We start from the raw sequence: 25,431 nt of genomic DNA, 5'->3' as shown, positions 1-25,431 counted from the left end.
TGCTCATAAGTGCACCAAACCCTGCTCTTTCACTACACCTGCCTCCTCGTCTTCGGGAAACGGCCCAGCCAGCAACTAGCGGCGACAAGCTCTGCTGGCCCGTCCTCATCTAGTCGCCTATTCTATGTAACGGACAGAGCAACGAAACAGCAATTTCTCATTGACACAGGAGCAGAGGTAAGCGTCATACCATGTTCCTCTCGTGAACGTCCCCACCGTCGTCACGGTCAAGATCTTCAAGCGGCAAATTCCTCAGCAATTGACACTTACGGAGAACGATCTTTGACTCTTGACATTGGACTCCGGCGGCCATGCCGCTGGGTTTTCATTGTTGCTGATGTCCAACACGCAATCATAGGCGCTGATTTTCTGCGACACTTCAACTTCCTTGTTGATCTTCGCCATCGCAGATTAATTGATGCAACAACTACATTGAGTGTTACAGGAACATCCTCGAATGCACCACTGCTCAGTCCTGTCCTCGTGACGCCAACCTCATCACAGTTCGCGGACATTCTGAAAGATTACCCCGACATTACGAGACCTTGCTATCGTGACACACCAGTGAAACACAATGTCACACATCACATCGTCACGACAGGTCAACCTTCTGCCGCACGTCCACGCCGTCTTGCACCAGACCGTCTTAAAGTAGCGAAAGACGAGTTTCAACACATGATGGACTTAGGCATCATTCGTCCATCGGACAGTAACTGGTCATCTCCACTTCACATGGTCCCCAAGAAACAACCTGGCGACTGGCGACCATGTGGAGACTATCGCGGACTCAATCGCGCCACTGTGCCTGATCGGTATCCTGCTCCGCACCTCCAAGATTTCGCCGCATCCCTACACGGTATGACAGTATTTTCGAAGATCGACCTTGTCCGTGCTTATCATCAAATTCCAATGGCACCTGACTCAATCTCGAAAACGGCCATCACTACTCCCTTCGGACTATTTGAATTTGCCCGCATGCCATTTGGGTTACGCAACGCTGCCCAAACATTTCAGCGATTCATTGATGAAGTCACTCGTGGACTTGATTTTTGCTACGCTTACATTGATGATCTGTTGGTCGCTAGCACAGATGCTGACCAGCACGCACAACATCTCCGCCTACTGTTCGATCGGCTCAGTCAGTACGGAGTCATCATCAACCCTGCAAAATGTCGGTTTGGAGTGAACTCACTTGAGTTCCTCGGACACCAAGTCGACTGCCACGGGGTAAGTCCACTCGCAGAAAAGGTCAGTGTAATCTTGAACTTTCCTCAACCTACTACACTGACAAAGCTGAGAGAGTTTCTTGGACTTGTTAATTTCTACCGCCGCTTCATCCCACGGTGCTCTCAGGTCCTTCATCCTCTCACAGCTCTGCTGGCTAGCACTGGAAAAAAGTCAGCACCAATCACATTCAATGACACAGCTACAGCCTCATTTGAAGAAATCAAAGCTGCTCTCGCAAACGCTACCCTCCTCACACATCCCAAGCCAGATGCTCCGCTGAGCGTCATGACGGATGCTTCGGATGTTGCAGTAGGAGCTGTTCTTCAACAATGGGTAGATGATTCATGGCAGCCGATCTCATTCTTCTCCAAAAAGCTCCAACCAGCCGAAACGCGCTACAGCACCTTTGGACGAGAACTCTTAGCTGTGTATTTGGCCATTCGCCATTTCCGTCACTCACTCGAGGGTCGAGAGTTTCACGTGCTCACTGATCACAAGCCCCTCACATACGCTCTGTCAGCATCAATGGACAGACATTCCCCACGTGAGATTCGCCATCTTGATTTTGTTTCACAATTCACTTGTGACATCAGATACGTCAAAGGTGGTGACAACCCTGCCGCGGACGCTCTTTCGCGTATCGAGATCAACTCCCTCAGCCCAGAGCAGTCCCACACACCCATCGATTTCAACAAGATGGCTGAATTACAACGACAGTGTGACGAACTCCAACAACTTCGTCAATCCTCATCTTCGCTGTCTTTCAAGGACATGCCACTCCCATCATGTGACACGACCCTTACCTGCGACATGTCCACAGGTAATCCACGGCCATTCGTCCCAAATGACTTGCGACGTCAGGTATTCAACGCATTTCATTCCTTGTCACACCCTGGTATTCGTGCTACTCAACGCCTCATCACAGACCGCTATGTCTGGCCAAGTATCAACCGCGATGTAAGAAATTGGACAAAATCTTGCATACAGTGTCAGCGAGCTAAAATCCATCGTCACACCGCTGCACCACTTTCCCAGTTCAAAGGCCCAAGTGCACGATTTGATCATGTACACATAGATCTAGTTGGTCCTTTGCCACCTTCCAATGGATGCCGTTACATCCTGACTTGCATTGATCGCTTCACGCGATGGCCAGAAGCCATCCCACTGCCTGACATCACAGCAGAAACAGTAGCCCGTGCTTTCATCACTAGATGGGTTGCTGCATTTGGTGTACCATCTACCATCACAACTGATCGTGGTCCTCAGTTCGAATCAGCCCTTTTCGGCGCTCTCACCAATATGCTCGGTACCAAACGTATCCGCACCACAGCATACCACCCAATCGCGAATGGACTTGTCGAGAAATTCCATCGCCAACTAAAGACGTCGATAAAGGCGCAGTTGAATCCTAACAACTGGACAGAAACACTACCGCTTGTTCTTCTTGGGATCCGCACAGCAGTCAAATCCGATTTCCATCACAGTGTTGCTGAACTCGTATATGGCACTACCCTTCGCTTACCTGGCGAATTTTTCGACAGTTCTAGTGACATTGCTGAGTTGGACCCGACAAACTATGTTCATCGCCTGAAACGCACCATGCATGAACTTCAGTCACCAACACCCCGCGCGCAACAACGGACAAAAACCAACGTTCCAGACGATTTACATTCATGTACCCATGTTTTCGTTCGTCGAGATTCTGTGCGCAAACCCCTACAACCACCATATGATGGACCGTACAAAGTTCTCAGCCGTTCTGCTAAACACTTTGTCGTCGATTTGAACAATCGCACAGATACTATCAGCATCGACCGACTGAAAAGTGCGCATTTAGACACTTCTTTTCAGAACACCGCAGTTCCGAAATCATCACATCAGTCCAACCCCTCTGTTGATGTTCATCCTGAGAACACTAATAACGCCACTCGCACAACCCGTTCTGGACGTAGAGTGCATTGGCCTAAACGCTATGTTACATTCGCTCGTTAATTGCCACACACTCACTGGAAGGGGGCTCCTGTAGCGTTTTCAGATTATCAATTCTTAATTATCAATTTATCTTAATTTTTAGTTAATTATCACACTTTAATTATCAATGTTCCTTTTGAACTTTTTAATGATTAATTCTCCTGAATGCATTACTCATCGTTTTCCTTGTATACACATACACCCACACAGTGCATATGCAATGTGTAGTCCCTATACTTTTATACAGAGTAAATGACCTTCACTGCCCACACACAAGTCACTGGTCAGTTTCTTAGTACAACCAAGTTACTTTTAAGATCATTGTTTTAAGGAACTATATTACTCATTCCTAGTCACTTTTCTGAGACTCAAGGAAACCTAGATATGACTAAGTTTTCCCATTCTTAAGTATTTCTTATTCTCAAGACTTCCTGTTTCCACCAGTATATAAGTCCTGCTCCACTAGCAGTTCTTCATTCTATTCTATTCTATTCTGTTTCAATTCCAATCATGTAGTCAGTTTAATTCGTTCTGCTCATCCAGTCAGTTCACCCAGTTCTCTTTGTCTCAATTCACTGTAACCAGTTCAATCAATCAATGTGTAAATAACATAATTGTTGTGGAATAAACAGTCACGGTAAACACAGTCCTCAACCAAAGAATTGTGTATCGACTCATCCATTCCCCAACAATGTTAACTTCTTGAGAGGGTCCCTTTCTCCGTCTTAGTTGAACTTTGCTGCCGCACAGATTGCCACCATTTTCAAGCAGTGATGGAGTACAAGTGATCGTCATGCCGAAGAAGTGCGCGTTTAAATGTTTGACCCTATCCACGTGACCAATGGCAGCGTCCTGTCAAAACACGCGTATCACACGTGCGTCCGATCTAGTTTTTAGTTCTATATCTATGGTATCTCACACATTGTAGTTAACTTCTGCCCAACTCGGAGTAAACAACGCGCTTATCAACTTTTCGGAGTAAAATTCACAGGCTACGCATTATTGAACAAAATGTAACGTGTGAAAGGGTAAAACTCGTATTTTGTTATTACACAAGTGATGCGTAATAATGTTTTGGGGTTTAAATCAGTAAATGTTTAAACATGTACTCAATTATTTTACCCAACAACTTTACGTAACAATAATTTACACTATGTTTTTAGCGTGTGTTGAAAATGATCTGGAACCATGTTTAGACCTCGAACAAGATCATAGCATTACATCAAAATGAAAACTCATTAACCTTTGTATGAAAAGTAGTTTATTAAATAATCCTTTATATAATCATTTCTCCTATTTTTGTATAATCATTTCTCCTATTATTTCATTACTTATTTGGGAAAACTAATTGGTATATTCTTTTTCGATGGCCAGGCATGTATTATAATCGGGTCGTGTCAGCAGCAATGCAACCCAACCTATACATTCCAAAATCCCAACCTATATTATGATGAAAATCGCTGTGGCCACGACCTCCATTATTGAACAGGAGTTTTGCTGTGTTCACGCCTCTCTCGGGCGAGCTCTTTTGAAGCATGCACATTTATGATGTTCAACAAGGACACCAGTCACAGTTGGATAAGAGCGCATCATGCAGAGCTTCTTGGGCGATGAGCAGTTTCTACGCTGCTGCCGTACTACGTTCGTTAAAAACGAAGGAACACTTGTAGGACTGATGGGATACAGTGTTAGACGCCTCGAAAGAGACCCCATTGTTCCGGGTGACCGTTTTGGGGGAATGGTTCGAGAGTGGTCAGATTAGACTTGGCAGGGCCTGCCGTGCTTACGCTCGGCTGGCCCTGAATGGATGGTCCGCTTGGTTATATAGCCATTGCGGCCAGCCACGGCAGAAAACCATGGGGAGTTGGTACAGAAAATAACGTTAAAATACACAAAAATGGTAAAGCCCGACAGAGTGAGAAAGCTCTTGTCTGATCAGGAGATAATAAGAAGAAAGATTATAAGAAATCTGTGACCTTACACGGTTTAGGGGTAAAAAATTCTTGATCTAGAGCTTGATCGATCGAAACACGTCTGAACGAAGAAAGAAACGCGACGATCACAGTATATCAGCGTACTTCAAGTCGCACGGCTGATTCATATATAAAGAAAGAAAGAAGACGATCACAGTATATCAGTGTGTTCGCACGGCTGATATAAGGACTGCCACACAAATGGTAAAACCCGACAGAGTGAGAAAGGTCTTCTGTGATCAGGAGATAATAAAAATAAAGATAATAAGAAATATGTGACCTTACACGGGTCAAAGAGTAAAACATTCTTGATCTAGAGCTCAATCGATCGAAACACGTCTGAACGAAGAAAGAAACGCACGGCTGACTTTACATATGCGACGATCACTAGTATATCAGCGTGCCTCGCACGGCTGATATAAGGACTGACACAATTGCAGGTGTACAGGAAAATAAAAGACTTCTTGATTTTATTATAAAAGTTCACATGACAATTGAATGAAATGTTCGTATCATTTTTTTTTTCATTACGATGTCCCTTCGATTAACGTTAGCAAGCCACTGGAGTCCTCGCCTTTAATTCCTAGCAAGTTGTACTTTCAAGTTGTACTGTCCTTTCGTGTCACCATTGGGATCCTGAAGTACGACAGATGATTCTCCCGATCAGCACGATTGCTGCAATTAACTGCACAATAATTCACCATTTTGAACTGCATTTGTGTGTACTAATTAAGTCTGCTTCGTCCCATGTGCGGTGCATTCACTAGCAAAGTACAGATAGTAGAGCACGAGTTTTGTTTGTTCTGCTATAGTGTGTATAAGATAAACCCTAAATCAATACACTATATGAACCAGAAGGGTACACACCGGTAAATCGATCCGCCAAGCTCATGAATAAAAGTTATACCCTCAAAATATTCTATATTAGAGAGTTCTGAGCGCCGTAAAATTGGGGAATTGAAGGGATATGGTAGTGAACCTCTGGCCCGGACTTGGGGCTTCCAATTCTGAGCATTTTGGATGCTATTGGGCTCGAAAGTGGCGCTATTTTGCCATGTTGTGGAGGGATCGTTTTTCAAGATGGCTACTTTTCCGCTTTGGGGAAAATAGGGGTCGTCTTCTTTGCGTGAAAATATCTCGAAAAGTCAATGGTCAACCCACCATAAATTGAAAAGAAAATGAAAGATGACACATTGATCATCATTTTTCTGTGCAGCTTGAATACCTGTGAGAGTTTTGAGTATTTTTAAAAGAATTTTGAAGTACGGGCATTTAGCACTAGTGTCTATGGGAGTTTATTTGCAGGTATGCACCCAGAAATGTCTGGTCACGTTTTTGTTTCGGCCAAAATGTCTGAATCGGCGGCCCTGACCTGGTATTTGCTATACCGCGTAAAATGACCTTCGCTTAACAAAGCCCGATTTTTCGTGTATACGCAGTGACCACAGCAATTTGGGCCAGGGTGGCACTAGACTAGCAAGGGCGGATCCAGAACACAATTTTGGGGGGGGCCAAAAAAAAATTTGGTACCCCAAAAAAGTGGGTCAAAAAAAATTACGGCGTGGGTTCGGGGCCCGCTTAAGGGCCCCGAAAAATTTTTGGATTCTAGATGCTCTATGGTGCGATCTAAGGCAATTTCTGACCACTTTAACCAATGTTTTTTTGAGGAAAAGATGGTAGTGTACTCATTGCCTGCCTTAATTGCGATGTCACATAAAAAAAAAAAAAATTGGTTTCGTTTTGGGGGGGGGGCCATGGCCCCCTTTGGCCCCCCCCCCTGGATCCGCCCTTGTAGACTAGTACCTATACCAAGGCTATCGTTCATAGTTCACGAAATACCACCCAGACAGGGCTTCATCATGGGCAGGATTCAAGCTGGTCGTTCCCACCAGGGTTGGTGCGCAGTTCTCTGTCTGCTTGTCAGCTATTTGTTGTGGGTGTGGCTCCTCAAGGCACTTGGAGTGATGTTACCAACACTACAAGAGCAATTTGCGGCCCAAACTTGGCTGGCCGGCTGGATGCTATCGATTATCACTGCAGTCATATGTGTTACCGGTAAAGTTTGTAATTATCGCATCTGAGTCACTTTCATGTAATGCTTAATGATAGTGTTAGAGCAAGACAATGAAGTTTCGTGTATGGCCCCATGCAGTGGTGAACTTGAATGGCAAATGTAGTTTTATTTCATGTGCAATGACACAAAGACTATCCGTTCCAGACATTTTTTTGTGTGAAATAGACATCGTAAAAAACAGCCCTCAGTATGTGTGCCTGAATTATCTTGACCACGGCATGATTTTAAGGCACATTGTGGGCACATCAACTGCCCCCAAAAAGGAAACGATCACATGACTGTTGTAATTCAAATAAAAGTGTGACGGAAATAACTGTTGGTGTGGCATGGCGGTTGTTTTGAATCCAGAAATACTCAAAATCTAAAGACAGCTAGGTGCTTAGCAACTAACCTGATGAAGTTTTAGCTCTGTGAATGTTGTATATCCAGAGAAATAAATATGCTAGGGCCTGGATTTTAATTCAAAATTTCCGAGTCATATTTTGAATTGTGCCCGATTAAATCAGCATCAGGAAAACGTTCTCGTTCAGCCGATGGCACCTACGTGATGTCACGCACTGAATCGACGAATAATAGCAACCGCATCATGCGTGCGTTTGTCGTTTCGACGCTTGCGCGCACCCATTCACGGATTCGACCAATTACAATCCAGCTACTAACGGAAATTTCCAAAAAAATGTGTCACTAGACTCATCTTCGGAAATGACCTTCTTTTATTGTTTTCTTCAAAATGACAGAAGGAATTATTTCCCAAGGACTTTAGTGCCATTAGCAAGCTTGTTAATAACAATGTGGTCATTGCAGTTACTTTTTGGGTGATCTACTCCATCTTTAAGACATTCATATATATAGATGTACACTTTACCAACCATTTTCGTGTACTTGATTATATAGGTATCTTTGCTAGGCCACTCGAAGTCATGTTTGGTACTCGCACGGTCGTGACGGTCGGCGGTTTCATCTTTGGTGTGTCTATGATCATCGCTTCCTTTTCCACTAGTATTGTCATGTTGACATCAGTACTAGCACTGGCAGCTGGTAAGTGTTTTATTCAATTAAATTAAGTATCCCATGAATAAATAAATAAATTGATTTTTTTTTCAATTGCCCTTCACGAATGAATTGTTTTTAGCATTTAAGAGGCAATGATGACTTTTTATATTCTGCGTGTTTCAGCACTGGGTCGACTTAAGTTCGAATTGAGTCAAATCTATTTAGTAATTAAAAAGCTGAATTTAAAACTCTTTTCCCAGCTCATTAGAACATTCATACCTTCGTTGTGCTAACAAAATAATTGAACTGCAAAATTTATTTTGGGGTGTCACACCCAAAACACACTGACCCTCCCTTTAATACTTTGTCAGCCAACGTGGAGTAGATCACTCATCGATATCTTACTTCTTATCCCCAGGACCTGCTTTAAGTGTCGTCAATATTCTGACAAGGGCACTACTCGGGCGCTGTTTTACGACAAACTATGGCAGTGTGGTAGGAATAGGGACATCAGGAGGTGCAGTAGGCGTGATAACCGCTGGGCCTTTTACCCAACTGTTGCTGGATACGTACGGCTGGAGAGGGGCTTTGCTTATTCTTGGAGTGTTTGCCATGCATCTTGAGGTGTGTGGCGCCCTCTTGCGTTCAGCGTCGACTGATGAAACAAATTACAGCTATCAGCCGGTGAGCACCGACGCCAATGAGCAATCACAAGTCGGTTCATCAAGTGCCGAGGAGAAAGGCAACTTAAAGCAGACATCACGACTTGGCGCCGTCAAAGACGCCCTCGGTGCGCAGATAAAACATTTCGGATTCTCAGTTTGTTTCAAGTTCTCATTTTGGATCACAGCAGGTCCCTTCATATGCAGCCGCTTTGTGGGTGATCAATGGATGATCTATTACGTCTCCCAAGCCGAAGCCAAAGGCTTCTCTCCGCACGACGCTGTGACATTCACCACAGCTGGAGGGGTCGGCCACGTCGTTCCCAGGATTTTCCTCGGTTGTTTCGTCGACAAAGGTTTGTTAAAATTGAGACCGGTGATCGCACTGATGATCACACTGAGTTCCTCAGCTATCCTGATAACTCCCTGCGTAAACTCTTATTGGTTGATGATGACCACTTCAGTTATCTATTGTAGCTGTGGTGGAGCAAGTGCTCCACTGAATGATCTGTACACCAGGGAGCTGCTTGCAAGGGCGGATCCAGAACACAATTTTTTGGGGGGCCAAAAAAAATCTGGACCCCAAAAAAGTGGGTCAAACAAATTACGGCGTGGGGTTCGGGGCCCGCTTAAGGGCCCCGAAATTTTTTTGGATTCTAGATGCTCTGTGGTGCGATCTGAGGAAATTTCTGACCACTTTAACCAATGGTTTTTTTGAGGAAAAGATGGTGGTGTACTCATTGCCTGCCTTTATTGCGATGTCACATAAAAAAATTTAAAAAATTGGTCTCGTTTTTTTTTTGGGAGGGGGGGCCATGGCCCCCTTTGGCCCCCCCCCCCTGGATCCGCCCTTGGCTGCTTGGAACCGAACTCTTGGCGTGTGCTTTCGCTTGGTTATGGAGCTGGTGACGGCCATTTTTAGTTTCAGCCTTGGATTCTTTCCAGGTAAGGCATATCACGTCGCATCTTATGCCTTTGGCGAGATCAGTATATTGCATGGACGAATAGTGTCAATAGTCTCAATGCAATTTTGATGTCTTAGGTTTGTCGACCAATACATGCCGTGTAAACAATTACTACACCCTTACAAAACTAGCGATACAAATGATGCCAGTCACATTTTGACGGTCACCTCTTTTAAGGGTTCTCGCAGACATACGTTAAGGGTTGCTGCGTTTATTGTGACCATGTTAAACAGTTTCCATGTCCAAGTTTATTGCATTCCCTTCCCCCGCCCCTCGGGAAAAAAATGCCTGTTTCATAATCTGAAAAGCAATCATTTGCTAATGAAAAACATTTCCTGATAATTGTTTATTGGTATTTTTCATAAAATAAATTATTAAAAATGTACAGTACGACAACCGGTAGGTGATTATGCACTAAACATGCAGGCAGCAAATTTAAATGACTAAAATGAACATTAAGAAGCGAGCTGAAAAGCGGCATAAAACTGTCAGCACGTATCTGATTAACGATACAGGAATTAATTGTTGACATTGACGAAGCAAACAAAATGTTTATTGGTTATAACTACTTCAGTTATTTTTTGGGGCAGGTTGGATGTACAACCAGACTGGCAGTTTTGATTGGGCCTTTTTCATCATAGGATGCATTTTAGCTCTATCGTTGATGGCGCTGTTGATGGAATGGGTCCAGGCGAGATGCAAGTCCAAGCAGACGGCTTGAAGTACCCCTAATTAAACTACAAGAATGCTGACGCGTGACATGAAAAAAAAGGTTATAGAATGGATCATGTACCCTTTCATTGCAATCTGATGATTGTGGACGATAGCCTTAATTTCAAAAACAATCACATGACCACGAATAAAGTGCATGTTGTTATGTTAAATTTCACAATTTTAAAATAAATTTTCAACCTACTTTATGGGAAGAACGATATACATATTATGATCATGTATATATATAGTTACATTTTATTTTAAATAACTGGTAATTGAAAAGCACAAGTGAAACAGTACTATACGTAATTTTACGTATAATTTTCACAGATCCATGCTGTAATTGATTTTTACAGCAGTTTTAATGTTTAAATTACAGTTTTCATGCTAATTTGTTTTTCTTTTTTGACAAAATCTGGTTAATTTACAACTTTTGTTGTAAAACTAGCACTGTAGAGTAATGTTTTTGTTGTAAATATACGTGTTTGACGGGGAAATTAAGTGATGTGTTGGCTTCATTGTAAACATAGATCACGCGGCGCTATAGGATCTTTGGTTGTAATCTTGTGTAGAGGATCTGTGGTTGATTATAGGGAACAAGTAACATTGCACTCAAGTCACTATTGGATTTCAGAAAAAATTGACAATAGCCTTATTTCCCCCATACAACTGATGGTGGAGGAACGATGTGTTAGATGTGCCGTTTATGTTTTTATATATACTACCACGAAACTATATTCCATGAAACTACATTATTTTGTTCGAGGGGACTACCTCCACTTTTAATATGTGATTACGCTTCTAATTTTATTTACATAAATGTTCGTCAATTAAAAAAAATTAAAATTCAAACGTGAATACATTTAGTTATATTGCAAGCGATTTTTTTCAGAATTGCCCCGTGTAAAGCTTTATTATTTGGAAATTATTACCAGTTATTAGCCGGCAAATTCTGGACGAAATTTGTTGTTTTACTTGAGCAAATTGCAGCTTCCATGTGTTTTCTTAAAGGGTTATAGGTTTATTAGTTTGCAGCCTGATCGTAACCAAAAGCGGCACGCCAACGTTTGGAAGTCTTCCCACTGAATAATGCCACAACAGAGGCGACCATAGAGAAACTTAGGCAAGCCTTTGCCATGCATGGTTTGCCAGACAAAGTTGTGTCTGACGATGGCACACCATTCACTAGCGCAGAGTTTCGCGAATTCATGACCAAGAATGGAATCCTGCATATTCGCACAGTCGCCATATCACCCAGCATCAAACGGATTAGCTGAGCGTGCAGTCCGTACCTTCAAGCACGCTATGAGGCGAATGGACACAGGGGCAGTTGAAACTAGGGTTGCCAGATTCCTGTTTCACTACAGAATTACTCCGCACACTTCGACAGGTCTGTCTCCTGCGGAAATGCTGATGGGTCGACGCTTACGCTCCCACCTTGATCAGCTTCGCGCTGATGTAGCTCAGCGTGTCATCAAACAACAGGAAAAACAGAAACACCATCACAACAAGCACGCCAAGACACGTGTGTTTGGGATTGGTGACACAGTACGTCCTAGTTCGCAACTTCACTACGGACTGGCTACTTATGGCTACAAGGCACCATCGCAGGCTATGCTGGTCCAGTCTCCTACAAAATCCGCAAAATCATCTTCGCAAACAAGAGAGCGTACCACATGAACCACATCACAAGTCACACAATCTTGACGACGACATTGACTTTGTGTCTGCTATCGCCGTCCCTCTTCCAGAACAATCTCCCGTGAAAAATGTCATCCCTCCAGCGACCAACGACCGGCCAGAACCACAAGCACCGGCCGAACCTGAACCGCAACCTGTTCCACCAGCTGACAGGAAATGCCCAGATCGTATCAGGAGTGCACCTGACCGCTATGGCTTCACAAACACTTAATCTGCGTACACATCTGAGGCAGAATAATCCTCAGTGCAGTTTGTTGCAAGTCAGGGTAGTCGATCCACCCCTGTCCTTGACATTTAAGTCACCATGTTTGATATTTGTTGTAAGTTGCAAAAGTTTTTAAAAACATATAACAGTTTTCGATTCAGCCTGGATAATGTGATTTCTATAAAGATTTTGAAATTGATCCATAACTTGCTCACATAAGTTAAAGCTTTAATTGGACATGTTTCAATATAGGGAGGAGGGGTGTAATATTCCGCCAATCGACATGTTTGGCTACTCTACTAACTGGTATAGGCCTTTCTTTTGTTTGTAAACATTGGCACCATTTTGTATGGGCTACCGTAAGCGCAAATTGAAGCCGTGGTTGGCAACATATTTTTCCAAAAAAGTCTTCATAACGCCATCAACACATAGTAAAAAGGCATATGTAGGAATTATTTTGTAGCTTTGTTGAAAATGTTGTATTTTCAAGTATCAAATAATATTTTGGTGATATGTAATAACTCTTCTTCATTTTTGTAGCGTTGGACTTTCCATAGTTTTGCAGGCCGTGGTTGGCAAAAATGCAGTTTGCCAACCAAGCGCAGAAGGTCTATTGTGCACTGTCATGACCCCTGACCCGCGTACAGAGTTTTGTTACACTCACACGCGGTGTATGCATTTTCTCACTGTACATGTACATGTACATGTACATGTACATTATTTGTTATACGTGCATTGCTGTAGTTGTGTAGTGTGTATTGCAGTGTTGAATATATCAGTGCTCTCCAGTGCCGAGCCAAAAATCGAGAATAAATCCGAGTCAGGTTTACAGTCATAAAAAGCACCGTCTGGTGATATTTTGGGTTGGTCATAGAATGCTCTGCCTAAAGATATTCGGGCGTGACGTTTATACATTCCAATGAGATTTGGGTTGGTCATAGAAAGATCTATCTGAAGATATATCGGGTGTGACGTTGGGTTGGTCATAGAAAGCTATGCCAAGATATATTCGGCTGTGATGTTTACATGAAATGATCGAGATTTGGGTTGGTCGTAGATGTTTACATACAAATGAGATTTGGGTTGGTCATATATAGAAAGCGCCGTCTGAAGATGTTCGGGTGTGATGTTCAGATACATCAGACGAGATTTGGGTTGGTCATAGAAAGCACTATCTAAAGATGCTCGGGTGTTCAAACGAATTTTGGGTGGGTCAAAGAAAGCTCTGCCTGAAGATATTCGAGTGTGATGTTCACATTCAAACGAGATTTAGGTTGGTAAAAGAAAGCTCTGCCTGAAGATATTAAGGCGTGATGTTCACATTCAAACGAGATTTAATTGAGTTGGTCAAAGATAGCTCTGCCTGAAGATATTTGGGCGTGATGTTCACATTCAAACGAGCTTTGGGTTGGTCACTATCTGAAGATGTTCGTGTGTGATATTTACATTCACGTTCATATTTCAACCAATCTGTTTTAGTGTATAATAATAAGATAAACCCTAAATCAATACACTATGAACCAGAAATTTCTGGTCGCATGCTTGATTCGGACAAATATGAGGCGCCATGTGTAAATAAATTATTTAACAAAATTATTTTTATATATAATTCATTATTTATCATATAATTCAGTTTTTCGGTTTAGGCTTATTACTTATTTATAATGCGAAATTTACATATCATAAATGTCTTCTAGGACAATTATGTATAAATAATTGTTTGGCAGTTTGCATTACATGTAAATAAATGTATTTGTCACTGCATTATTTGTATTTAATTTATCAATTAGGCCAGGTTTGTGAGGAACGCGTGACCTCGGTAAGGCGTAGACCTCAGCGGTGTATGACGTAACCACTTTAACGATTTATTAATGATATACCCTAACAAGGCATGGCCCCTTACATGGTACAATTTGAATTGCACCTAAGGTTCTTGCTAGATCAATTTCTCCCAATCAAGTTGACATAGTACCGAGTTGACATAGGACCGAGTTGACCTAGAACCGAGTTGACCTAGGACCGAGTTGACCTAGGACCGAGTTGACCTAGGACCGTTAGGTCAGCTAAGGTTATTAACATAATGACCACCACCCCCAAAACCTCACATGGACGATTGAACCAAGGCTCTCGATCGTCCCCAACTGATTTGCATATAAAAATAGTGGCCGCGTGAGGTCGCTGTTCGCGCTGTATTTTTTACATGCATGTGCATAGCGCGTGAGGATATATGCCGACGATTGACCGCGTACGGGTCGAATAACGACGAGAGCATTGACCAAGGCTATGAAATACCAGAGCAGCGCTTCAAAAATTATACCCATGTATCAATACACTTATGAACAAGAAATGTCTGAAAACGCTTTTGTTCATTTTGTTTTCACAATATGTCTGGAACAGAATATATGTATTGAAGACATGCCAACATCTGGTTTACGGTGTAATTGAACTGTTATACTTAGGCCTATGTAATGATCACTGTCCACACAGAAGGAATTTACATTACTATTTTGCAGCCCAATTATCTTATACCATATAGAGCGAATAAGGCGGCAGTACATGTACCTACAGGTATTCGTTCACAATTATAGTACATGTACTGACATACCAGACAGGGTTTCATCATGGCCAGGTTTCAAGCTGGTCGTTCCCATCAGGGTTGGTACGCAGTTCTCTGTCTGTTTGTCAGCTATGTGTTGTGGGTGTGGTTCATCAAGGGACTGGGAGTGATGTTACTAACACTACAAGAGCAATTTGCAACCCACACTTGGCTGGCCGGCTGGATGCTATCGATTATCACTGCAGTCATATGTGTTACTGGTAAGGCAAATATAGTTTTATTTCATTTGCAATGGCACAAAGACTATCCGTTGCAGACATTTTTTGTGTGAAATAGACATCGTAGACAGCCCTATGTGTGCCTGAATTTTCTTGACCATGATTATACGAGCACATCAACTGCCCCCCAAAAAGGGGACGATCACATGACTGTTGTTATTTGAATAAAAGTGTGACGGAAATAACTGATAGTGTGGCATGGCGGTTGTTTTGAATCCAGAAACACTCACAATCTAAAGACAGCTAGGTGCTGATAACAACTAACCTGATGAAGTTTTAGCTCGGTGAATGTTGTATATCCGGAGAAATAAATATGCTAGGGTCTGGATTTCAATTCAAAATTGCCTGATCAGCATCCAGAACACAGTCTCGTTCAGCCGATGGTACCTACGCCAAGTCACGCACTGAACCCACGAATAATAGCAACCGCATCAAACGCATTTGTCGTTTCAGCGCTTGCGCGCACCCATTCCCTGATTCGACTAATTACAAAAAGCTCCTTACGGACATTTCCAAAAATGTGTCACAAGACTCATCTATGAATATGACCTTCTTTTATTGTTTTCTTAAAAATGACAGAAAGAATTATTTCACAAGGAGTTTAGCGCCATTAGCAAGCTTGTTAACAATAATTTGGTCATGCAGTTACTTTTTAGATGATCTACTCCATCTTTAAGACATTGATGTATATAGATGTACTCTTTACCAACCATTTTTGTGTACTTGAATAGGTCTCTTTGCTAGGCCACTCGAGGTCATGTTTGGTACTCGCACGGTGGTGACGGTCAGCGGTTTCATCCTTGGTGTGTCTATGATCATCGCTTCTTTTGCCACTAGTATTGTCATGTTGACATCAATACTAGCACTGGCAGCTGGTAAATAGTTTATTCATTTCAAGAGATCGTGCCATTCATTCCTAATTTACATTATAACATTTGTTTTCAGTTTAAATTTAGTATCCCCATGATTAAAAAATAAATTGGGGGTTTGTTTCGATGCCCTTTACGAATGAATTGTTTTTAGCATTTAAGAGGCACTGATGACTTTTTATATTGCGCGTTTCAGCGCTTGGTCGTACTTGCAGTATTTGTTGTGGATATCGAATTAAGTTCGACTTGAGTCCAATCGATTTAGTGATTAAAAAGCTCAATTTAAAACTCTTTTCCGATCTCATTAGGACATTCATACCTTCGTTCCGCTAACAAAATAAATGAACTAATAATTGTCACACCCAAAACACACTGACCCTACCTTCAATACTTTGTCAGCCAACGTGGAATAGATCACTCATCGATTATCTACATCTTATCCACAGGACCTGCTTTAAGTGTCGTCCAGATTCTGACAAGGGCGCTAGTCGGACGCTGTTTTACGACAAACTATGGCATGGCGGTAGGAATAGGGACATCAGGAGGTGCAGTAGGCGCGATCACCGTTGGGCCTTTTACCCAACTGTTGCTGGATACGTACGGCTGGAGAGAGGCTTTGCTTATTCTTGGAGGGTTGACCATGCATCTCGGAGTGTGTGGCGCCCTCTTGCGTTCAGCGTCGACTGATGAAACAAATGACAGCTATCAGCCGGTGAGCACCGGCGCCAATGAGGAACCACAAGTCGGCTCATCAAGTGCCGAGAAGAAAGGCAAGTTGAAGCAGTCATCACGACTTGGCGCCTTCAAAGACGCCCTCGGTGCGCAGATAAAACATTTCGGATTTTCGGTTTGTTTCAAGTACTCATTTTGGATCACAGCAGTCCCCTTCATATGCAGCCGCTTTGTGGGTGATCAATGGATGATCTATTACGTCTCCCAAGCCGAAGCCAAAGGCTTCTCTCCGCACGACGCTGTGACATTCACCACAGCTGGAGGGGTCGGTAACGTCGTTTCCAAGATTTTGCTTGGTGTTATCGTCGATAAAGGTTTGTTAAAATTGAGACCGGTGATCGCACTGATGATCACACTGAGTTCCTCGGTTTTCCTGATAACTCCCTGGATAAACTCTTATTGGTTGATGATGGTCACTGCAGTTATCTATTGTAGCGGTCACGGATCAATTGCTTCACTGAATGATATGTACACCAGGGAGCTGATTGGAACCGATCTCTTGGCGTGTGCTTTCGCCTGGATGGAGCTGGTGACGGCCATTTTTAGTTTCAGCCTTGGATTCTTTCCAGGTAAGGCATATCACGTCGCATCTTATGGCTTTGGCGAGATCAGTATATTGCATGGACGGAGAGTGTCAATAGTCTTAATGCAATTCTGATGTCTTAGGTTCGTCGACCAATACATGCCGTGTAAACAATTACTACACCCTTACATAACTAGCGATACAAATGATGCCAGTCACATTTTGACGGTCACCTCTTTTAAGGGTTCTCACTGACATACGTTTAAGGGTTGCTGCGTTTTATTGTGACCATGTTAAAAAGTTTCCATATCCAAGTTTATTGCTTTCCCTTCCCCCGCCCCTCAGAAAACAAGTGCCTGTTTCATAATCTGAAAAGCAATCATTTGCTGATTGAAAAATATTTCCTGATAATTGTTTATTGGTATTTTTCATAAAATTACTAAAATTACTAAAAATGTACAGTATGACAACCGGTAGGTAATTATGCACTGTATTTTTTTTATTTATACCTTTATTTATCCAGGGTAAACCCAAACAGCAAAAAGCTGATTTTCATTAGGGCCCTGCATTAAAATAAACTAATAATAATTACAAAATCGAAGGCTTAAAATTATATGCACTTAACACAAATAAAAAGCAAAAACTAAGAGAAGATAAAAGAAAAACCAGCAATAAAAACACAAAAACAAAAACAAATCAACACTCTCTCGGTAAAATAACGTTACTAAAACAGAGCGCAAAAAAAGGAGTGTATAAACATACAAACAGACAGAGGGACTTCATTACGGAAATTTCTTTTTAAAAAATAAATGTATAAAATATAAAACAAACATATATCCCTTAAAAAATAAGACGTTTAAGAAGATTCAAGTAAACAAAGAACACACTCAAACATTATTTAGAAACAAATACAAATACTTATTAACAAAATACGAACATAAAAACTGGTAGATGTCAGAAAAGAAAAGAAAAGAAAAGAAACCCCTAAAATGATAGAAGTATTAAAAATGTTAATATAAGTAATTAAAAAGTTCTGTCTTAAAAACGGGCAGCGAACGTGTAACTCTAAGCTGAGCAGGAAAACTATTCCAAATTTTGGTTCCAGTGACTGCAAATCCTTGAGAATAATATTCTGTTTTAGAGGTGGGAATCTTCAAGCTGTTATTTGTATTCTGTCTAGTTACTTGGTATTGTGCAAAACATGAGAAGAAATCAGTCATGTATTCAGGAGCCATAGAGTTTAAACATTTAAAGACAAAAACTCCTTTCTTATAGATTACTCTCTTTGAATATGGAAGCCATTTTAGCGAAGTAAACATATCAGCAGACGAAGTTGTGAATGGGCAGCCTAGAATTAATCTGGCTACTCTTTTAAGCAATTTATTGAGCGTATTATTGTGACATTCATATCGGCCTCCCCATACCGTACAGCAATAATCTAGTGTAGGCATGACTAGGCACCGAACAAGAGTGCAAAGACTAGTTCTTGGAATACAGTGACGAATTCTGTACAACATGCCTAGTTTGGAAGAGATGGACTTTTGAACATGTTCAATATGAGCAGACCAAGTAAGTGAGTCATCAATAATAACGCCCAAACAGTTAAAAGTGCTGACCTTCTCAACTAAGGAGTCAACAATATAAATATTCAAGTCATTTGACGTAATCTTATGCTTTGATCCAATGAGCATTACCTTGGTTTTAGAGGCATTGATTGTTAACTTATTACTCGTTGCCCAATCGTTTAATCTAGCCATTGCTTCGTTGAGGCTGCTCTCGATTTCTTTCTAATGTTGAGGAGCTACATGTTATTGTAGAGTCATCTGCGTACTTGTACTATTGACAATCCTCGGGAATTATAGAAGGAAGGTCCATAGTAAAGACAATGAACAACAGTGGCCCAAGGATTGACCCTTGTGGTACACCAGTATTTAATGGGAGTGGACTAGATTTGTTCCGTTCAATGCGCAGATTGTTTGCGGTTGGTTAGGTATGAACCAAACCAGTTTAAAACATACACTGACAAGTGCATATTCTGTAGCTTCTCTAAGAGGATAAAATGTTTGACAGAATCGAATGCCTTACTAAGATCAATAAAAACGGTACCTGTCATTTTACCTTTATCCATTTTACCTTTAATCTATAAAGACAATTATTAATTAATCCATGCAAAGTCGTCTCCGTCGAGTGCAGTGGTCTAAAACCAGATTGGCAAGCTGGAATCAAATTGTTATCATCGAGGTATGAATATAATGCACTGTGAACTGCCCTTTCGAGGATTTTGGAAACAAGTGACAAGATAGAAATTGGCCGACAGTTATTGACACTACACTTATCTCCACCCTTGTGGATGGGAATAACTGAGTCATGTTTCCACACATCGGGATAAAGGCCACTTCTTAGTGACAAGTTCACAATAAAAGTAAGCGCCCAATAATATGGGGGCATGCTAGCTTAAGAAGCTTAACACTCATGCCATCGGGACCAGTTGCTTTTCCTGTAGGCATTGAACTAATCTGTTCCTTAACCAAATTTTCAGTAATATCAGGAAAAATGAATTCCTCAAAGTTGTAGTGCGCCGCGGCATGAACAGTGTTACTTTCATCCCCAATCAGAAGCAACATTTGACAAAAGTTTTTTTGACATAACGATTTTTAGATGGTCAAGTTTACTTACAAGACTCCTGACATTCAAATGAGCAAATGAAAATGCCTTTGAACTTGAGTGAATGATACCATCCATTACAGTTACTTTCGTCTTCTGTCTGGGTTTAGCAGATGTTTCACTGTTGACAGGTGCTGTTTTCACTCTAAGTCGCTGGACAGGATCTTGCGCTGGCTCTGATGAGACATTGCTCTGGGTGCTTGGTGACGGTGTCGCGGTGCAATCGGTTGGTGTGGGCGATGCTTGTTTGACATCTAAAAACCCGTCTGATTGGACTGGCCAGTTTGGGGTTGTTTGAGTACCTCTGCATATGGCCTTCCCAAAGTATACTTCTGCTGGGATGTAGATCGCTGCTTGCTACTGTCGCGTTCCAAAGATGGCTGTTTTGGATGAACTGTTCCACCAATATGCTCAATGAGGTTTCGTGCGAAGACACCTACGCCTTTCGGGTTCAGATGAACTCCATCCTGAGAAAGGAGATCAGTTTTGAGGTTGTCGTTGTCGATGTATCCCCAGTTGTTGCCATTGGCACTTGATTTCAGAAGAGCATTAAGTTCATTCACTCTCCGAATCTGATTTGGGGACAGGTTTCTACTGTGTATGATGGATGATACTGATACAGAGCATGGTCGCAGTTCCAAGGCTAGTGAAGACATTTTTTGCACGATGACACTAGGGTTGTCATTGGTGTTGTTTGTTCCAACGTGTAGGATAACTTCTGATACGCTATGTTTCGTGGCGAGATGTTTTGCCTTGGAGACGACGTCCTCAATTCTAGCCCCACTCATGGTGTAGCAGATGACATGTTTAGCTCGGCTGAGTTTCTTTGGTTGAATTTGCTTGGTCATCGAATCGCCTATAATCAGGATGTCAGCCTTAGATTTGAAACGCTTGTGTTGTCGGTTCCTGTACTCAAGCATTTGGTCTTCCACATTTAGTTTTGTGGCTGTATTTGTCTCAAGTGGCTGCTCATCTGGTGTATTGTGGCACTCGTCAAAATGGTTGATCTCAAAGCGATTTTCGGTGAGAGCACCGGACGCATTCCGGTGAACGAAGGATCGCTCAGTTCCTCGTTTTCACGGGTCTAGCCTAGACGATTTAGTAGTTGTTGGGCGCGGTCTTCCATTTTCCAGGAGGTCGATACACGTTTAAGTTCAATGTTTTCAGCTCTGAGGGTTTCGATGAAGGTGTCACAAGACGTTTCAGGCTGACGATCTCGTTTTGCATTTCAACAATAGACGCGTGGAGAGACTGAATGGAACGGACAATAGGATTCGACTCATCAGGACAGTTGTTATGTAACTTGGTGCCCATCCCATTGTTGTTTGGCCGTACGTTGTCAGCTTCTGATGAAGAAGCCACCATGGCGTCTTCCTTCGTACTAATGGACTGTACATGTAGGCAGCAATTTAAAATGAGTAAAATTAACATTAACAAGCGAGATGAAAAGCGGCATAAAAACTGTCAACACGTATCTGATTAACAGTACAGGAATTAACTGTTGACATTGACGAAGCAAACAAAACGTTTACTGGTTATTACTTTAATTATTTTTTGCAGGTTGGATGTACGACCAGACTGGCAGTTTTGATTGGGCCTTTTCCATCATGGGATGCATTTCAGCTCTATCGTTGATGGCGCTGTTGATGGAATGGGTCCAAGCGAGATGCAAGTCCAAGCAGAAGGCTTGAGTACCCCTAATTAAACTACAAGAATGCTGACGAGTGACATGAAAAAAAGGTTATAGAATGGATCATGTACCCTTTCATTGCAATCTGATGATTGTGGACGATAGTCTTAATTTTAAAAACAATCACATGACCGCGAATAAAGTGCATGTTGTTATGTTGTTGTTTTTTCCCTTCAAACTTTATTCAATTGTTTGTAAACAGGTTAAGAATGCGTGTTTATAGTCGTCAATCGTGTCACACATTGAGCACAACGGACTATTCTCAATTTTCCATTTATACAATATATCTTTCGTTGCTATTAGACGATGCATGAGTCTGTAACTGAAGTTTCTCAACTTAATTTCTTTAATGTCGACTGTTTTTTTTTCCATGTGGAAGTCCAATTAATCGTTTCACCAAGTACGTTTTCCCACCACGATTCAATCTGAGGTGTTTTACTTCTTTCGTCTATCAATATATTAAAAATGTTTCTAGTTTAAATGTTTTCTAGATTACCTAGACTAGGATTATCATGAAGTTTAATAGCACCGACACCGATCTTTTCTTTACTGTCTACTATAATTGATAACCAGTCTTTTGGTAAAGCCCTTTTTAACATGAATATTTCGACTAACCAATTCCGTGTTGTGGTCAGCTTTGTTTTAAGTTTATGTTGGTATGTTATATTTCACAATTTTAAGATAAATTTCAACCTACTTTATGGGAAGAACGATATAAATATTATGATCATTTATATATAGTTACATTTTATTTTAAATAACTGGTAATTGAAAAGCACAAGTGAAACAGTACTTTCACTGTATGCACCGCTGGAAAAACGAGACTGGAAGTCTGTTTGATGCCTTTACCCCTATTTATTCGCACACCGCTGGTGCAGGTGAAAAAACTAAAGAAAATACAAAATTCATATTAAATAATACAATCGTTTAAGCGCAAATAATCAATTAAGCAATAACATGAACGAACTCAAAGGATCATCGGACAAGTTACGAAGGGGCAGCACCTTATCGGCAGTATCAGTTATGGATGAGTTACAATTCTTGAATAAAATTAATTTAGCAAATTATCTTAATGTGTAGACCCATAGATATTATATAAACTTACAATCGTTCCCGGGGTAAGGAATCATCAGCACACACAGTGAGGTAAACGGGTTTAAGCTGTGGCGTACAGAGGTTTACGGCGGCATTCTGGGGTGCTGTACAAATAATACAAATATCGAATAAACACACATACAATATGACGGTATAAATTACTTATGAAATATTACTATAAATATACACGTAGCCTGGAGCATAAGTACACTGCCCGTATTCCATATACCGGGATAAAAGCCTGTAGAATAGTGCCAAGGGCGTTGGCTCTAAGGAATGTTCATAACATCCGGGTAAACTAAATTATCCTTAATATTACTTATGAGCTAATGAATAATATGGAACGAATGTAAACGCTTATAGTGAATTAAATGTTTGAGAATAAACATGATGTAAATTAAAGTAAAAAATACTTACAGTTGGCTACAAAAATTGACTACGGAAATTGAATAATGTGAGCTGGTCGACAGCGTGGACGCAACTGATTCGAATCTCCCTCATGCCGGAGTGGCAAGCGGGGAGACAAAAATAATGACGTAACATAATCGCATACCGAAAATGCCTGAGCGGGTTTGGTCGAAGGGGAGACGGACTGATGTTATTAGGGACTTATGCAAATAAGGGCTCTAAATAAGGGAAACAGTTACTCTAAGGAAAAAATTAAATGACGGAATAACATAATACATAGCGGTGACGATAACACTCCCCCCCATTGAATAAATGACATTCAAGACATATATTACTAATACGCTTGAAGGCCTTCAGTAATAAACACACCAAACGATACATTGGTAGAAATCTTGATGCTGTGAGTTACATCAGCAATAACATAAATTACAAATAATTATTACGTGTAAACTGACCCTAATACTATACGAATATCTAGGTTGGGATGGATCGTGGATGCATTACAAAAAAATCAATGATTTCTCATCCACACATGGTGGATTAGCAGATTCTAGCAGAACTATCTTACTAATGGGCCGCACGAGTATTGTAGTTCTGGTCTTGACTCTGACTGATCTGATTAATCCATCCCTGCCTTGCATGACTTCAATGACCAGCGCCAAAGGCCACAGGTTTCTAGGGGTCATCTCATCCAGAAGCAATACCAGATCACCAACTGCCAAATCATTCGTTACATTCAACCATTTAGATCGCTTCTGTAATTCAGGCAGGTACAGCTTTAGCCATTTGCGCCAAAATTGATCCGCGAGATGTTGCATCCAGCGCCTGCGGAAAGTATCAAATTTACCTGGTGGTATGCTACTACCTTCTCTAAAGGCCCTGTCACACTGTCTGCGATCTTACATGCGCTCTCACTGCGTCCTTGAAAAATAGCTGGGGCGCAACGACAACTACTAGATCGCAACGACAACTACATAGGTCGCCAGATGGGCGCCAGAGAGTCTTAATGGTCTCCGATGAGCGCAAAGGTCTTTGAACATGCTCAAAACAATCGCAACACCTCTGCACTCTGGCCAGGGCGCCGTAATGACGCAACTCGGGCGCTGTGCGAGCGTGAATCGTGCGACATTGAAGTGGCATTGAGGCAGCTTATAGGCGCAAGGCAGTCGATGTAGTTTTATGAGAAAGTAACTTAACTGCGATGAACTCGTATAATATTTTTTGAAACTGGACTGTGTATTGACCGTTTTGTCGTGGTATTTATACAGCGCAAGTGACGTCACATGAGCGTATACTGGTCGAATAGAGAGCGCGACGCGAGCTATTAGGACGTATCAACAGCGAGCTGAGCGTAGTGTGGGCGCGGTGACAGCGGAGCGGCAGCGACTAGATCGAGTAATTGGGCTTGACAGGGGCGCAAAGAGAGCGAGTTGAACGCATCGTAAGCGCGGAAAGAGCACAGTATGAGCGCAACCTCGTCCCCAGTGCTTACTTTATTTCCAACGTTGTTTCCAATAGTAAACCCTAGATAGGAAACTTCCTTCCTGCATCCTGATTCGATACCACAATTGGCTAGAAATTGATTTATACCGTGTACTTGGTGTTGTTATTCACAACGTGCAGTACGTGTTTTCGCGATCATTCGTCCACGCCTGCTCGAAAATATTAATACTGCATGATACTGCATGTTGTCTCGTTAAGATCGTAACAGTTTAATTAAAATAAATCATGTTTTCGTATCTCAGTGAAAAAAACATCTCTCTTCTTATTAATTTTGTTTTTTAAGCAGCTGAGATTTTTGTGATTTCTGTGATTTTTACTTTAAATTATTTTTCTGTTGCTAGATCCAGTGCAAATTGTTTTTTGAACTTTGTTATTTGTACTTGTACTTGTATGTGTGTTTTTAAGGACCCCGATGGAATTAAGTCGTGTTAACTCTTATAAACAGCTTTTCGGGTTATCCTTGGCTTTGTATTTACATGAAAAACGTTCGTTTTTATACCATTGTATGTTTGTTTGTTTTTGCCAAAATAAATAAATAAATAAATAAATAAACACGCCATGCTAGCGCTGCGACGAATTGATTCTGTTTTTACCCCGGAACCGCATACAAAAACAAACGCAAATGTA

General features: G+C 41.6%; 1 protein-coding gene and 1 pseudogene across 1 annotated transcript; both read left to right on the top strand.

Annotated features, from left to right (window-relative positions):
* Positions 1-7,018: 7,018 nt before the first annotated feature.
* LOC119740281 lies at positions 7,019-10,685 on the top strand (annotated as a pseudogene).
* A 1,112-nt stretch (positions 10,686-11,797) lies between these two features.
* LOC119741379 (monocarboxylate transporter 12-like) lies at positions 11,798-21,938 on the top strand. Its single transcript, XM_038217129.1, has 5 exons — positions 11,798-12,127; positions 12,364-12,496; positions 16,052-16,195; positions 16,636-17,490; positions 21,669-21,938. Exons 1-5 carry the CDS (start codon positions 11,798-11,800, stop codon positions 21,797-21,799), a joined length of 1,593 nt encoding a protein of 530 aa, XP_038073057.1. The 3' UTR covers positions 21,800-21,938.
* The last annotated feature ends 3,493 nt before the right edge of the window (positions 21,939-25,431 follow it).

This window comes from Patiria miniata, unplaced genomic scaffold (assembly GCF_015706575.1).
Source record: "Patiria miniata isolate m_02_andy unplaced genomic scaffold, ASM1570657v1 HiC_scaffold_5, whole genome shotgun sequence".
NCBI lineage: Eukaryota > Metazoa > Echinodermata > Asteroidea > Valvatida > Asterinidae > Patiria > Patiria miniata.
The sequence above is the reverse complement of the archived record's forward strand: the minus strand, read 5'-3'. Positions and strand labels throughout refer to the sequence as shown.

Excerpts from the sequence above, each read along its gene's own strand:
- LOC119741379 (XM_038217129.1), top strand. The coding sequence starts at position 11,798 with ATGGAATCCTGCATATTCGCACAGTCGCCATATCACCCAGCATCAAAC. Across the intron at positions 16,196-16,635 it reads AATACTAGCACTGGCAGCTG|GACCTGCTTTAAGTGTCGTC; the intron begins GTAAATAGTTTA and ends TCTTATCCACAG. Across the intron at positions 17,491-21,668 it reads CAGCCTTGGATTCTTTCCAG|GTTGGATGTACGACCAGACT; the intron begins GTAAGGCATATC and ends TATTTTTTGCAG.